Source organism: Microtus oregoni, unplaced genomic scaffold (genome assembly GCF_018167655.1).
Source record: "Microtus oregoni isolate MIOR12 unplaced genomic scaffold, Mior012 000003F_ref0000135, whole genome shotgun sequence".
Taxonomy (NCBI): domain Eukaryota; kingdom Metazoa; phylum Chordata; class Mammalia; order Rodentia; family Cricetidae; genus Microtus; species Microtus oregoni.
The window spans coordinates 5489471-5506493 of NW_024543062.1; the positions used below are offsets into that span (position 1 = coordinate 5489471).

Below are 17023 nucleotides of genomic sequence, written 5' to 3' on the forward strand. Positions count from 1 at the left end.
CCAGGAACCTCCTCCCTTCTTCCTCCCTTCTGCAGGGCCACAGGATTCGCCAGCTCAACCTGTTTGGGCGCTGGGATGGGGTGCTGAGCTGTTCCATAATATCCATAGGATAGCATTTGAAGGAGGAGATGGGCAGGTGCCAAGGCAAGAATTCCTCCACCAATCTGAAAAACAACATGAAAACACTAGAAACCAGTGATCAGACAACAGAAGGTCTTGGACACCCTACTCCAGAAGAAGGGGGAAAATTGACATTATGAAAGCAATAGAGTCCCTTAAACAGCATGTAAAAAATGCCCTTATAGAAATGGATGAGAAGTATAACAAAAAGTTTGAAGAGATGAATAAATATGTAAAGGATACCCTGGGAACCCAAGAAAAAACAATCAAACAGGTAATGGAAACAGCTCAAGAATTAAAAACTAAAATGGAGGCAAGGAAGAAAACACAAACCCAGGGCCGACTGGATATGGAAAATCTAGGGCAACGAACAGAGACTATAGAAACAAGCATAACTAATAGAATACAAGAGATAAAAGAAAGAATGTCAGACTCTGAAGACACCATTGAGAAAATAAATGCACTGATCAAAGAAAACAGCAAATCCAACAAATTCTCATCACAAAACATTCAGGAAATATGGGACACCATAAAAAGACCAAACCTAAGTATAATAGGGATACAAGAAGGAAAAGAATTGCAGCTCAGAGGCCCGGAAAATTTAATCAACAAAATTATGGAAGAAAACTTTCCCAACATAAAGAAAGATATTCCTATGAATATTCAAGAAGTATACAGAACACCAAATAGACTGGATTAAATAAAATCCCCTCGCCATATAATAATCAAAACACAAAACATACAGATTAAAGAAAGAATATTAAGAGCTGCAGAGGAAAAAGGTCAAGTTACTTATAAAGGTAAACCTATCAGACTTACACCAAACTTCTCTATGGAAACCATGAAAGTCAGAAGGTCCTGGATAGAGGTACTATAGAAACTAAGAGACCATGGATGCAAGCCCAAACTACTATACCCAGCCAAACGATCATTCACTATCAATGGAGAAAACAAAATATTCCAAGATAAGAACAAATTTAAACAATATGTAGCCACAAACCCATCCTTACAGAAAGTAATAGATGGAAAATCACAACCCAAGGAATCCAACATTGCCAACACTGCCTATAATAACTCAGACAACTAGTGACTGAATGGGGATTTATGGGTTGCACAGTTTGTGAGCAGGCACCCCCAGTTGGTAGTGGCATTTTTGACTGATACCATGGTTCAAGGATCAGTCATCTCTCCTCATCTGCTCTACTTTTTGTTTGAGCTTTTGAAGGGACTGGATACAATTTGTGTGCAATGGAAACAAACCCTGATATAGATCAAAGATTCTACACTTTGAGAATCTTTACATGTACATATGAAAAATGCCCTACATTGACCATTGTGCACCTTCTAGAAGCCAAAGGCATTTAATAAATTACCCTTTATCATATGCAGGATATCTACATCAGATTGTTCATCAGAGGTGTCAAGATACTGCCATTGCTCTTGGCTACTAACTAAAACATGTGAGTAAAGTCCTCTTGCAGAAAACAGTAAACACATTGGTCATAGGCCATGTCACAGTGTACTGACCAGGAAACTTCTTCCTTGATAGCAATCTTTTATATTACTGGAAGATGCTTGAGAGGATTTTTGTGTGTGTGGGAGTAATCAGCAGCCTTAACCAGCAGTGAATCCCATGAACTATAATGATCAACATGGCAAAGGAGTGTATATATAGAATAGTGTCATGAATATTATGTGGGTGACAAACCACTTTCTGCTCATATTTGAAATCCATTCAGTGGGAAGAAACACATGTCGAGTACTTAATTTCAGGCCAAGGACCTATGATTTTGGAGTTTACAGGCCCAAGAATGAACCTACTAATTATTATTCTGATAAATGGTCTTAATATCAAATTGCCTTCTAAATTTGAATCTTCTTTGAATGCACTATTATATGTCTCAGATATAAAGAAAAGACTTTATTTGTGACGTGGATGTTGGTTAACACATGAACTTACAACTCATCAAAATGTAAGGAATAATTGTTGATGGAATACTCAACTAATAATGATAAATTAAAGATTTTATAATTGAAACAATATTAACAAAATTAATAAGACTTTTTTATCAGAATTGAAATGAAACATATAGCACTATTTTGGGTATGGGAAAACTTTGATATGAAAGACCATATGGATTCCTAATTAATCACTTTCCATTCTTACACAAGAATCAAGACTCTATCAAGTCAATGAAAAATAATTGAAGATTCTGTCATGGACTATGGTAGATTAAAGTTATATTCATCTAGGTTTTTCAGGAGTAATTAAAATCCAGGTACTTAGAATGCACTCTTTGAAGAAAATATCAGAACTTGAGATAAAAATCAACTTTCATTTCTGTCTCCACTTCTTGATGTAATCTTCAGGATAATAGGTTTCTCTGGAGTAAGAATCAATGTCTTTCCTAATTTCAAGGGAATCTAAAATAGTTGGAAAAATACATTGGTAAGTTAAATGAATCACCAAATTTCACAAAAGACTGATAGAACCAACATATTAAGAACAATAGCTACTTATTCCTGTGTTATCACATGGCTATTACCTAGCATTCAGGATTTAAAAGAGGGAGGCAGAATACAAAATTAAGGCATGCTGAGCAATATAGGATGTTCTGTATCACACTGAACCTCATGGACTGATTCCTAGAAAGAAAGAAATCTATCATTATAGGTGAATAAATGACTTTTTATCAATGTGGTGGTTTGATAAAACATGGCCACCAAAGCGGGTGGCACTATTAGGAGAAGGTGTGGACTTGTTCAAGAATGTGTGGTCTTGTAGGGAGGAAGTCACTATAGAGGTGGGCTTTGAGGTATCATATGTTCAAGTCATGCCTAGTGTCTCAAGCCACTTCCTCTTGCCTTTGCATTAAAATGTAGACTTTCCTGGCACCGTGTCTGCCTTTACACCACCATACTCCCAGCTGTCATGCTCCCTAGAGTAAATCTCTGAAATTCTAATCCACAACCTCAATAATCATGAGTTGTCATGATCATGTTGCCTCTTCACAAAATAGAGATCCCTACTAAGACAAACACAACAATCTTGAATTACTTGTATGAAACATGGAAACATGCTTCAATCTTTTCATACTTCAACATACAAACTGACCACCTATTTTGTAAAAGGCCTGAAACAAAAATTTTATATGTCTTCCCTAGTAATCTAAATGTTAACTAAAATGTAGACGTTTGAACCTTGTAAAGAACATTTGTGAACACATAGAAAACACATTTTAACAGGTTATATAAAGTTAAGTTTTATTCAGTAAAACTGGAAAGACAACCACAAGTAGGTTTTGTACATGGCAAATGCTATTGTCTGACTCTGATTTCTAAACAATTTCAAAAAAAATTCTAAACCTTTCAATCTGATACTTGTGGGTTGATGATACTGGAAGGGCATTGGCAATATTTAAGGTGTGAGTTCTCTGTATCTCTGTAATTCAAGGATGGTGCTTAAAAGGGAATTTTCACTCATTTTACTAATTTTTAAAATGATATTTCTGTCAGTTTGTGGCAGAGATGGCCATCCAATAGAATAAGAATCCCATATGAGCATTAAAATGTACAGATTGTCTCTTAGTTTAAGAAAGTCATCTTGTAGGTATCAAGAGCCATCTTGTAAATCCCTAGATGCCTAAATCTTGCCTATGATCATAATAATAATATCATTCATCAGTATTGTGTTTGTGTATAGAACAGAAAGACAGCTACCCACATGTCACCAAAGGAAAAATGACCATTATATATTCCTCTTCTATGATGATAACCCACTGACTGTTCCATGTATAATATATACAAGTATAAAAAAAATCCATAATAAAGTCTATTAATTTGTAGAATACTCATGTAATGGTAACAAGAAAAATTACTTGACTTCAATAATACTATACATAATATTATAAGGAATATCTTCATTTAATATTCATGATCTTTCTTTTTTTTTTTTTTTTTTTTTTTTAAATTTATTTATTTATTAAGAATTTCTGCCTCGTCCCCACAACCGCTTCCCATTTCCCTCCCCCTCCCCCGATCAAGTCGCCCCCCCCCCCTCATCTGCTCGAAGAGCAATCAGGGTTCCCTGACCTGTGGGAAGCCCAAGGACTGCCCACCTCTATCCAGGTCTCCTAAGGTGAGCATTCAAACTGCCTAGGCTCCCACAAAGCCAGTACGTGCAGTAGGATCAAAAACCCACTGCAATTGTTCTTGAGTTCTCAGTATTCCTCATTGTCCGCTATGTTCAGCTAGTCTGGATTTATCCCATGCTTTTTCAGACCTAGGCCAGCTGGCCTTGGTGAGATCCCAATAGAACATCCCCATTGTCTTAGTGTGTGGGTGCACCCCTCGTGGTCCTGAGTTCCTTGCTCGTGCTCCGTCTCCTTCTGCTCCTGATTTGGACCTTGAGATTTCTGTCCGGTGCTCCCGTGTGGGTCTCTGTCTCTGTCTCCTTTCATCGCCTGATGAAGGTTAATATTCCTGAGGATGCCTATGTGTTTGTCTTTGGATTCACCTTATTTAGCTTCTCTAGGAACATGAATTATAGGCTCAATGTCCTTTATTTATGGCTAGAAACCAAATATGAGTGAGTACATCCCATGTTCCTCTTTTTGGGTCTGGCTTACCTCACTCAGGATAGTGTTTTCTATTTCCATCCATTTGTATGCAAAATTCAAGAAGTCCTTGTTTTTTACTGCTGAGTAATACTCTAATATGTATATATTCCATACTTTCTTCATCCATTCTTCCGTTGAAGGGCATCTAGGTTGTTTCCAGGTTCTGGCTATTACAAACAATGCTGCCATGAACATAGTTGAGCATATACTTTTGTTGTATGATAGGGCCTCTCTTGGGTATATTCCCAAGAGTGGTATTGCTGGATCCAGGGGTAGGTTGATCCCGAATTTCCTGAGAAACCGAAACACTGCTTTCCAGAGTGGTTGCACAAGTTTGCATTCCCACCAGCAATGGGTGAGTGTACCCCTTTCTCCACAACCTCTCCAGCAAAGGCTATCATTGGTGTTTTTGATTTTAGCCATTCTGACAGGTGTAAGGTGGTATCTTAAAGTTGTCTTGATTTGCATTTCCCTGATCGCTAAGGAAGTTGAGCATGACCTTAAGTGTCTTTTGGCCATTTGAAGTTCTTCTGTTGAGAATTCTCTGTTCAGATCAGTGCCCCATTTTATAATTGGGTTGATTAGCCTTTTACGGTCTAGTTTCTTGAGTTCTTTATATATTTTGGAGATCAAACCTTTGTCAGTTGCAGGGTTGGTGAAGATCTTCTCCCAGTCAGTGGGTTGTCTTTTTGTCTTAGTGACAGTGTCCTTTGCTTTACAGAAGCTTCTCAGCCTCAGGAAGTCCCATTTATTCAATGATGCCCTTAGTGTCTGTGCTGCTGGGGTTATACATAGGAAGTGGTCTCCTGTGCCCATGTGCTGTAGAGTACTTCCCACTTTCTCTTCTATCAGGTTCAGTGTGTTCGGACTGATATTGAGGTCTTTAATCCATTTGGATTTGAGTTTTGTGCATGGTGATAGATATGGATCTATTTTCATTCTTCTACAGATTGACATCCAGTTTTGCCAGCACCATTTGTTGAAGATGCTCTCTTTTTTCCATTGTATACTTTTAGCTCCTTTATCGAAGATCAGGTGTTCATAGGTTTGTGGGTTAATGTCAGGGTCTTCTATTCGATTCCATTGGTCGACTTCTCTGTTTTTATGCCAATACCAAGCTGTTTTCAATACTGTAGCTCTGTAATAGAGTTTGAAGTCAGGAATGGTAATGCCTCCAGACAATCCTTTATTGTATAAGATTGTTTTGGCTATCCTGGGTTTTTTGTTTTTCCATATAAAGTTGATTATTGTCTTCTCCAGATCTGTGAAGAATTTTGATGGGATTTTGATGGGGATTGCATTGAATCTATAGATTGCTTTTGGTAGAATTGCCATTTTTACTATGTTGGTCCTCCCAATCCAAGAGCAAGGGAGGTCTTTCCATTTTCTGGTGTCTTCTTCAATTTCTTTCTTCAGAGACTTATAGTTCTTGTCAAGTAGATCTTTCACTTCCTTGGTCAGGGTTACCCCAAGGTATTTTATGCTATTTGTGGCTATCGTGAAAGGTGATGCTTCTCTGATTTCCCTCTCTGCTTCCTTATCCTTGGTGTATAGGAAGGCAACTGATTTTTTGGAGTTGATCTTGTATCCTGCCACGTTACTAAAGCTGTTTATCAGCTGTAGGAGTTCTTTGGTAGAATTTTTGGGGTCGCTTATGTACACTATCATATCATCTGCAAATAACGAAAGCTTAACTTCTTCCTTTCCAATACGAATCCCCTTGATCTCCTTATGTTGTCTTATTGCTATTGCTAGAATTTCAAGCACTATATTGAAGAGGTATGGCGAGAGTGGACATCCTTGTCGTGTTCCTGATTTTAGTGGGATGGCTTTGAGTTTTTCTCCGTTCAATTTAATGTTAGCTGTTGGCTTGCTGTAAATAGCTTTTATTATATTTAGGTAGGACCCTTGTATCCCTATTCTCTCCAAGACCTTTATCATAAAGGGGTGTTGAATTTTGTCGAATGCTTTTTCCGCATCTAGTGAAATGATCATATGGTTTTTTTCTTTCAGTTTATTTATATGGTGGATTACATTGATAGATTTGCGTATGTTGAACCAGCCCTGCATCTCTGGGATGAAGCCTACTTGATCATAATGGATAATTTTTCTTATGTGTTCTTGGATTCGGTTTGCCATTATTTTATTGAAGATTTTTGCGTCGATGTTCATGAGTGAGATCGGTCTGTAATTCTCTTTCTTGGTTGGGTCTTTTTGTGGTTTTGGTGTCAGGGTAACTGTAGCTTCATAAAAGGAATTTGGCAATGACTCTTCTGATTCTATATTGTGAAATACCTTAAGGAGTATAGGTATTAATTCTTCTTGGAAGTTCTGGTAGAATTCTGCATTGAAACCATCTGGTCCTGGGCTTTTTTTCGAAGGGAGATTTTTGATAACCATTTCTAATTCTTCGCGAGAAACCGGTCTATTTAGATCATTCACCTGGTCTTGGTTTAGCTTTGGTATATGATACTTATTTAAAAAAATGTCCATTTCTTTTGTATTTTCCAGTTTTGTGGCATACAGGCTTTTGTAGTAAGATCTAATGATTCTCTGAATTTCCTCTGTGTCTGTGGTTATGTCCCCCTTTTCATTTCTGATCTTATTTATTTGCGTGTTCTCTCTCTGTCGTTTAATTAGTTTGGATAGGGGTTTGTCGATCTTGTTGATTTTCTCCAAGAACCAGCTTTTTGTTTCATTGATTCTTTGGACTGTTTTCTGTGTTTCTATTTTGTTGATTTCAGCCCTCAGTTTTATTATTTCCAGTCTTCTACTTCTCCTGGGCGCGTCTGCTTCTTTTTTTTCTAGAGCTTTCAGGTGTGTTTTTAAGTCCCCAATGTATGCATTCTCCGTTTTCTTTAAGTGGGCACTTAGTGCTATGAACTTTCCTCTTAGCACTGCTTTCATTGTGTCCCATAGGTTTGAGTATGTTGTCCCTTTATTTTCATTAAATTCAAGGAAGACTTTAATTTCTTTCTTGATTTCTTCCTTGACCCAGGCGTGGTTCAGTAGTTGACTGTTCAGTTTCCATGAGTTTGTCGGTTTTTTGGGGGCAGCATGGTTGTTGCCTTCTAACTTTAATCCGTGATGATCTGATAAGACACAGGTGGACACTGAGATTTTTTTGTATCTGTGGAGGTTTCCTTTGTTTCCGAGTATGTGGTCAATTTTTGAGAAGGTTCCATGAGCTGCAGAGAAGAAGGTATATTCTTTCCTATTTGGGTGGAATGTTCTATAGATGTCTGTTAAGTCCATTTGCTTCATTACCTCCAATAATTCTCTTAATTCTCTATTAGGTTTCTGTCTGATTGACCTGTCCCTTGGAGAGAGAGGTGTGTTGAAGTCTCCTACTACTAGTGTGTGTGGTTTGATGTCTGCCTTGAGTTCTAGTAATATTTCTTTTACATAAGTAGGTGCTTTTATATTGGGGGCGTATATATTCAGGATTGAGACGTCCTCCTGATGAATTGTTCCTGTTATGAGTATAAAGTGACCGTCTCGGTCTCTTCTGATTGATTTTAGTTTGAAGTCAGTTTTGTTAGAAATTAGTATGGCCACACCTGCTTTTTTCTTAGGACCATTTGCTTGAAACACCTTTTCCCAACCCTTTACTCTGAGTAGGTGCCTGTCTTTGTGGTTGAGATGTGTTTCTTGCAAACAGCAGAATGTTGGATCCTGTTTTCGTATCCAATCTTTTAGCCTGTGCCTTTTTATAGGTGAATTGAGCCCATTAATATTAAGTGATATTAATGACCAGTGGTTGTTTACTCCGGTTATTCTTATTGCTTTTGGTAGTAGAGATTGTGTGTCTCCTTTCTTTGAGATGTGCTCGTGAAGGGCCATTAGATGCCTGGGTTATTGTAGGCAGTGTTGGCAGTGGTGGATTCCTTGGGTTGCGATTTTCCTTCTATTACTTTCTGTAGGGCTGGATTTGTGGCTACGTATTGTTTAAATTTGTTCTTATCCTGGAATGTCTTGTTTTCTCCGTTGATAGTGAACGATAGCTTGGCTGGGTATAGTAGTTTGGGTTTGCATCCATGGTCTCTTAGCTTCTGCAGAACCTCTATCCAGGACCTTCTGGCTTTCATAGTTTCCATCGAGAAGTCAGGTGTAAGTCTGATCGGTTTACCTTTATAAGTTACTTGCCCTTTTTCTTTTGCAGCTCTTAATATTCTTTCTTTAACCTGTATATTTTGTGTTTTGATTATTATATGGCGAGGAGATGTTTTTCTTTGATCCAGTCTGTTTGGTGTTCTGTATGCTTCTTGAATATTTAAATGAATATCTTTCTTTAAGTTGGGAAAGTTTTCTTCCATAATTTTGTTGAAAATATTTTCTGAGCCTTTGAGCTGTGACTCTTCTCCTTCTTCTATTCCTATTATTCTTAGGTTTGGTTTTTTTATTGTGTCCCATAGTTCCTGAATGTTTTGTGTTGAGAATTTGTTGGCTTTGCTGTTTTCTTTGATCTGTTCGTTTATTTTCTCTATGGTGTCCTCAGCATCTGAGAGTCTTTCTTCTAGCTCTTGGATTCTATTGATTATGCTTGTTTCTGTAGACTCAGCTCGTTGGCCTAGATTTTCCATATCCCGCTGGTCCTCAGTTTGTATTTTCTTCTTTGCCTTCATTTCAGTTTTCAATTCTTGAACTGTTTCCATTACCTGTTTGATGGTTTTTTCTTGGTTTCCCAGGGTATCATGTACGTATTTACTCATTTCTTCAAACTTTTTGTTGTACTTCACATCCATTTCTATAAGGGCATTTTTTACATGTTGTTTAAGGGACTCTATTATCTTCATAAAGTCGATTTTTTCCACTTCTTCTGTGTTAGGTTGTTCAAATACTTCTGTTGTAAGATCATTGGGTTCTGATGTTTTCATGTTGTTTTTCGGATTATTGGGTGAGTTCTTGCCTTGGCGCCTGCCCATCTCCTCCTATTGATCCTATCCAATGGATCCTTTAGAAACCGGATCAGGTTTCCCTGCTGGCCAAGGGCTCCGCTTACAAAATGCCCTCACTCTCTTTTGTGGTTCCTGCTGCAGGCCAAGAACCCTCTCACCCCTCCGAAGGATCTTCAGGACAGGACCAGGCTCCCCTTGTGCCAGTGACCTGGCCAACCAAAGGCCTACCTCTTTGATTCAATTGTAGTAGGGCGATCTGCGCTCCTTATTGCAGCCTGTCCCAGCTGCTTGGGTCTGGCCACCGCTCAGCCGCGTCTGGCGCCGCCGCCGTGCTGCCGCCACCGCTGCGCCGCGTCTGGCGCCGCCGCCGCTGCGCCGCGTCTGGCGCCGCCGCCGCTGCGCCGCGTCTGGCGCCGCCGCCGCTGCGCCGCGTCTGGCGCCGCCGCCGCTGCGCCGCGTCTGGCGCCGCCGCCGCTGCGCCTCCGTGCGTCTGGCGCCGCCGCCGCTGCGCCTCCGTGCGTCTGGCGCCGCCGCCGCTGCGCCTCCGTGCGTCTGGCGCCGCCGCCGCTGCGCCTCCGTGCGTCTGGCGCCGCCGCCGCTGCGCCTCCGTGCGTCTGGCGCCGCCGCCGCTGCGCCTCCGTGCGTCTGGCGCCGCCGCCGCTGCGCCTCCGTGCGTCTGGCGCCGCCGCCGCTGCGCCTCCGTGCGTCTGGCGCCGCCGCCGCTGCGCCGCGTCTGGCGCCGCCGCCGCTGCGCCGCGTCTGGCGCCGCCGCCGCTGCGCCGCGTCTGGCGCCGCCGCCGCTGCGCCTCCGTGCGTCTGGCGCCGCCGCCGCTGCGCCTCCGTGCGTCTGGCGCCGCCGCCGCTGCGCCTCCGTGCGTCTGGCGCCGCCGCCGCTGCGCCTCCGTGCGTCTGGCGCCGCCGCCGCTGCGCCTCCGTGCGTCTGGCGCCGCCGCCGCTGCGCCTCCGTGCGTCTGGCGCCGCCGCCGCTGCGCCTCCGTGCGTCTGGCGCCGCCGCCGCTGCGCCTCCGTGCGTCTGGCGCCGCCGCCGCTGCGCCTCCGTGCGTCTGGCGCCGCCGCCGCTGCGCCTCCGTGCGTCTGGCGCCGCCGCCGCTGCGCCTCCGTGCGTCTGGCGCCGCCGCCGCTGCGCCTCCGTGCGTCTGGCGCCGCCGCCGCTGCGCCTCCGTGCGTCTGGCGCCTCCGCCGCTGCGCCTCCGTGCGTCTGGCGCCGTATTCATGATCTTTCATTTAAAATTAACGACTTATTTCTCCAGAACTCAATGGCCCAAGAGCCCACACATGGTTTTATAAAGATATCTCAATAGAGAAAACATTATATAAAAATAAAACAGTATAATCCATATATATATAAATATTCAATGTGATATATATATATATATATTCAGTATAATACATACACACACACAAGTTTATGAAATACCTATAAATAAAAAAACAAAAACATCCCAATAAGAATATGTTCTGTCTCACCTCTGTTTCTTCACAAGGCAGCACGGAAAAGTTCTGCAGGATTTTGACAATAGCAAGCTTCACGTTAATGAGAGCAAACCTCATGCCAATGCAGTTTCTAGGCCCATATCCAAAAGGCAGGTATGTGCAAGGATTAATTCTATCTTTATTTTCCTTGCTGAACCTAGAATCACAATTGAACAAGAACATAAATAATGAAACAAAAATGCACAAGAGCAACATGTTTGCAGTTTTCAGTTTTCACTGAAAACACTTCAGGGTGTTCAATATTACAGTCATGGAGTGTTTAATTCATTATGAGATTTGTAAGTTAATATTCTTTCTATAACTTTACAGTAAAGGATCTCCTAATGTTAACAAGATGGTGTGTGGTGTCTGTAAAGTTTAAAATATTATAGATGTTGTGTGTTATCAGTGTGCAAACATCACAAAGTACTTGTGGGGGAGAAGGAAGGAATTGCCCTGACACTTGAGTTGGGGATTTGCTCACTGTGGATGGAGGAGATACATGTTAGGAATGAATTGTTTCTATTCCAATCCCTACTCTCCTCACTATCCTCTCTTTACTTCCTATAATTGTTTCATTCCAGTCAGCCTAATCTCTTTCCTCTTCATCATCCTCTTTCTCTTCCGCCCCATTTTTCCTCACTACGGTCCTTTCACAAAATCTGTGACTCCCTCACCCACCTCCAAAAGTCATTCGATGAAGTAGGTAGCAAGGACACAGCGGCTTCTCTACTCTGTTATCCCTGAATTTTGTGTCCATCCTTCCCATAGGGGAAATGCTGATTCTGGAAATGCTCTAGAAGACTTTTAACCATCTATTCTGTGAGAGTTAATAAGTATCAAGGAAGATTATGAAACAATTTCTAAGCTATTTTATAGAACAGCATTGGGGTCAGGTGAAGGTTGTATTGGTTTGTGTGTACAAGTTGAGCATGGTGGGAAACTCTTGGGGAAGAGTACATACACACACATGAGAAACACTGGGGTTTCTGTAGACTTCTTCTATACTGTTTGATTACAATCATAATATTTCTTTTCTTTTTTTTTAAGACAGCATTTCTCTGAGTAACTTAAGAGCCTCTCCTGGAACTTGCTCTGAAGGCCTGGCTGGCCACAAACTAATGCCTCTCCCTCCTGAGTGCTGGAATTAAAGGCATGCATTTCCAAAACCTAGCCAGTAACAATATCTTTTTAACTTCTTCATTCCTTACTTCTTGTCCTAGTCACTGATACCCTCTGAGTCTATATTATCTGAAATTTGGAACAACCATAGAAATGAATAATGAATGCTGTCTGATTCTATAGTCACTAAGATAAAGTGTGTATATGTGGTGGCTATATAGATGGGACATAGAATCAACCTGATCAGAAAACAGGAGCAAGTCAATTCTTCTTGACTAATAAGCACTATACAGAGAACAACTGCCAACACCAGAGACACACGGCTAAGAATACGTTGTCTTAGGCATCCAGAACTTCATGATAGAGGTGACTGTATGTATAAATTTTTGGTCTCCTAATTTAACTGCATCTATCTTACACTATTATTTTCACACGAGGAGCATGATATGAATTAGATAGGTTATATAAATAAAGGAATACAGATACATATGAGAACCTAAATAATAATTTGTGAAAAAGAGGTTATGTACTTGTGGAAGTATGGAGAGAGGAATATAGGAGAGAAACAAGAATAAGAGGACTGGCATTAACATCAAAGAGGAGACTTTCTGCAGCTTCTATCTTCACTAGTCTCTAATATAATGGGTTCCAATATTTGATAAATGATTTTTACATTTGGAAACGTGTCCAAGAGTTCTTCTGACAATATGAACAACATTAAAGAATATAAACCTAACAGCTTAGAAAATTATCTAATTGATTTTCTAATCATGTTAATTGTGCTTGCTCTTTTTGACACACATACACTCATTCTCTCTCTCTCTCTCTCTCTTTCTCTATCTCTCTCTCTCTCTCTCTCTCACACACACACACACACACACACAACCATGTATCACTAAACAGCATTTGTAGGTCATAGAAAGCAATAATTTATAAAAACAGGATGAAATTGTATTTTATGAATTTTTAAATATCTATACATGTTTAGCAATATATTCAATCATTTCATATACTAGTGCAATTGATATTAAGTATTTGTGGTAGTTTGAATGAAAATGGCTCCACAGGATCATAGGGACTGGCACTATTGGGAGTTGTTGCTGTTTTGGAGGAAGTGTGTCACTGGGAGTGGGCTGAAGTCTCTGAGGCTCAAACTAGGTATATTGGCTCAGTCTTCTCCTTCTGCTGCCTGCTGATCTGGATGTAGAGCTCTCAGTTATTTCTGCAGCCACATGTCTGCCTGCATGCCACCATGCTTCTTGTCTTGATGATAATAGACAAAACCTCTGAACTTTAAGCCAGCCCCCATGTAATGTTTCCATTTATAAGAGTTGCTGTGGTCATAGTGTCTCTTCACAGTAATGGAAACTATAACTAAGACAGGTTTTGAGACTCTAAAAGAAAATTATAAAATTCGGAACTGTCATTTTTTGTTCAATTGAAACACATGTATTTTCTACTACAATTATCACTTTGTACTACTGATATTCTAAAATCAAACATACATGCAAGATAATATCAATTTATATTAATGTGCTTACAGAAAGAGACTGAGCATATTAACCTACTTAGAGAAGTCTGATTCTGTGTACATTCCCCCTTTCTGAGTCCTCATACCTTTCAGGACGGAACTGCTCAGGCTCTGGCCAGTATTTTGGATCTCGGTGTAGAGTAAAGACAGGTATAATCACCACAGTCCCTTTGGGAATGAGCATACCATTGATTTCAGCATCTTTCTTACTAGTTCTTCTAATCCTGTCAGAAACTGGATATAATCTCAAAGCTTCACTCACTACCATGTCAAGATATTCCATCTCTTGCAGGACTTCATAAGTGGCAGGTGCCTGGGAAGATTAAAAATCAAGATTTTGTTGATTTGATATTTGAAACTAACTTTCATACCAAACTATAGAGTACTTTTATGTTTGTAGGAACTCGTCATTCAACCATATTAGTGACTGGATTTATCACTAATAAGTCATATTTACAATAGTCATGTGTGTTGACATGCTAAAGGGCCACTGAAATTCATGATGAAGTGAATATTGAAGAATATTAGGAGAAACTTATACTTAGGTCCAAATCTTCAGTGTTCTTTTGTACAATTTTCTTTTCAGTAATAATGAATGGCATATTATGTCAATCTCTTCAACATAAATTAGCTATTGAGGGTGTGATAACTTATAAAGGAAGGAGGCCACAAGTTCAGAATGTGGAAATATAATGTAAAGAATTGTAATTTCTTTTTTTTAATTCCATGTAAATCCTTTCAGAAGATAATTCACAGCTTTTAAATACTGTGATTAAATTTAACATTACTATAAATGAGCAATTTGAATGTTCTTATTAATCAATGCCATAGTAAACAGGAATAGTATATAAAATTACAGTGACTAACATCAATAACATCTTTTTTCTTTGAAACTCATCATGGTTAAATGGATAAAAATGGATACTAATTGAGCAAATATTTCTATTCTACTGAAAAGTAACCAATATCTCTATGCTTAGTTCCTGATAGAGAACTTCCAATGGTGCTTAAAATGGTGTTCTAATAAATCTTAAACTTCCAATATCCCACAGCATAGAGTCACATGAGAAAGAGGTCTAGATGAAAGGTTAGAAATTACTAGATTAGATTTGTTTGTGTATATCTGGGAGAGTAGTCCTGATGGTTCATTGATGTAGCACGGTCCAACCAATTGCAAATGGTACTGTATCCTTATAGGATAAAGTTGGGTTGTAGGAGAACATCTAAATGATGGTCAATGAATGGACCAGAGAACAGCCAGCATCCTCCATATTCCCTGCTATACTTCAGTGACTCTGAGGGAGTACCTTTGTCAGAAGCAGTGCTGAGTGGAGTAGCAAGCAGCCCTGACTAAAAACTCCTGTCTTGAGTTCCTTTATCGACTTTCCTCAGCGATAGACCATCAAGTAAAAATATAAGCTGAAGTAATTGTTTACTTCCCATAGTTGTTTTGGGTCATGGTATTTGTCACAGTGACATAATGAAACAAAAACAGAGGGTGAGTATGAGGCCTGAAGATGCTTTGTGTGCACCTCACTGACAACATAGCTGGTCCCAGAATATAGATACCTTGTTGACAGGTTTCTGTCCTGCCCGGTTCCTACAGTCATTAAGTCCCAAACAAACCACACAGAGGTCTTCATTAGCTATAAACTGATTAGCCCATTAACTCAAGCTTCCTATTTACTTATTCTTATAACTTACATTAGCCATAATTCTTGTCTGAGTTAGACACGTTGTTTGGTACCTTTTTTCAACAAGGCAGTCACATCTTGCTTCTTCTGAGGTTAGGTCATGACTGCAGACTGCAGACTCTTGTTCCCAGAATTCTCCTGTTCTTTTTGCCCCACCTATACTTCCTGTCTGGCTACCGGCCAATCAGCATTTTATTAAACAGGTAAAGAAACAAATGTTTACAGGATAAAACCGTTGTCCCACAGTAGGTACCTCCCACCTCATTGCATCCAATTTTGGGCATAGATGAGAAAACAGCTTATATGATATGTAGCTGTCACTTTGTGAGACACTGAAGCTACCATAATGTAGAGCTGAACAGTGTAGGTTGAAAGCTGCCATGATCTGCTTTGTTCAAATTGAATTATGTGAGCAATAATGAGAATAGCTGAATCAGTCTGCCCAGCCAAGACAGCAAGGGTTCACTAACAGCAGTCAGACCACAGCATTCCCACTAATAATAGTAGAGGTATCAGCTCACTTGTTTGATGTTCTAGGAGAATGCCTCAGTGGTTAACAGCATTGTTGGTTTTTGCAGAAGATGCAGGCTCAGTTCACAGTACTCACATGGTGAGCATATTTCCTAGAACTTTAATTCCTGGGAATCTGATGCCCTCTTCTGACTTACTCACATTTCAGATATGTACATGAAAAACAGATACAGATATGTAGGCAAAACACCCATTTAAGTTTAAAGAATATACTTGTCTGACACTTGCTTATCATTAATAATATAAAGAGATTTTATGCATGGTTTAGACCTTATTATGTATTTAGAAATAGTGGATGTTACAGGCTCTGTACAGATTTGGAGAGATTAGTTTTTCTGTGCACATATTTTTCCTCTGTCTAATTTTCAGACACTATTGCTGAAAGAATCAGTTCTTACTGTACTAACTATGATTCCAATTGCAAGTATGGAACTATTTTCATGTTGAGGTTTCACCTTTTCCCTCTATCTCCAGGCACTATCAACTCACCTTCTCGGGTATGGCTAAATCAATCTCATGCTGGAGTTTCTTTTGGACATCAGAATGAGTTGACAGTAAATACATAATAAAGGAAAGAGTAGTGCTTGTAGTCTCATAGCCGGCAATAATAAATGTGATTGATTGGGCCATGATCTCCATATCAGAAAGAGCTAAAATAAAATTAGACATTGTGTGTCAATTACCAAGACTGATGCCTACATAAAAACTTCACCTGATTAATTCTACAATATTTCGTACAGTAAGGTGTTCTGCACTTTATCTATAATGATGTTTTGCCTGCAAGATATTCATAACAATGTTGAAACAATACTTGTGGGAGTAAAAACTAATAACTCATTTGACTTAAGACCTACTTCATGAGAGGGATCCAAGACTTGGCACTGTTCAATTGACCAACAACCTGAGACTAGTTAGGCTGGGAATCAAGGGTAAAAATCCAACAATATTTGTGTAAAAGAAAATAAATGAATTGACTCATTGATATTTCACTATTCTTGTATATCAGTGCCTTGA

At 39.9% G+C, this 17023-nt stretch overlaps 1 protein-coding gene across 1 annotated transcript in view; it reads right to left on the reverse strand.

Annotated features, from left to right (window-relative positions):
* Window positions 1-2021: 2021 nt before the first annotated feature.
* Window positions 2022-17023, reverse strand: part of LOC121446005 (cytochrome P450 3A13-like) — a 49212-nt gene continuing 34210 nt past the window's right edge. The window contains exons 10-13 of the mRNA XM_041648256.1: window positions 16499-16659; window positions 13871-14097; window positions 11126-11288; window positions 2022-2544 (exon numbers count right to left, since the gene is read on the reverse strand). Of these exons, the coding sequence (XP_041504190.1) occupies window positions 2449-2544; window positions 11126-11288; window positions 13871-14097; window positions 16499-16659 (647 nt within the window). The 3' untranslated portion in view covers window positions 2022-2448. The remainder of the gene's footprint in view (window positions 2545-11125; window positions 11289-13870; window positions 14098-16498; window positions 16660-17023) is intronic.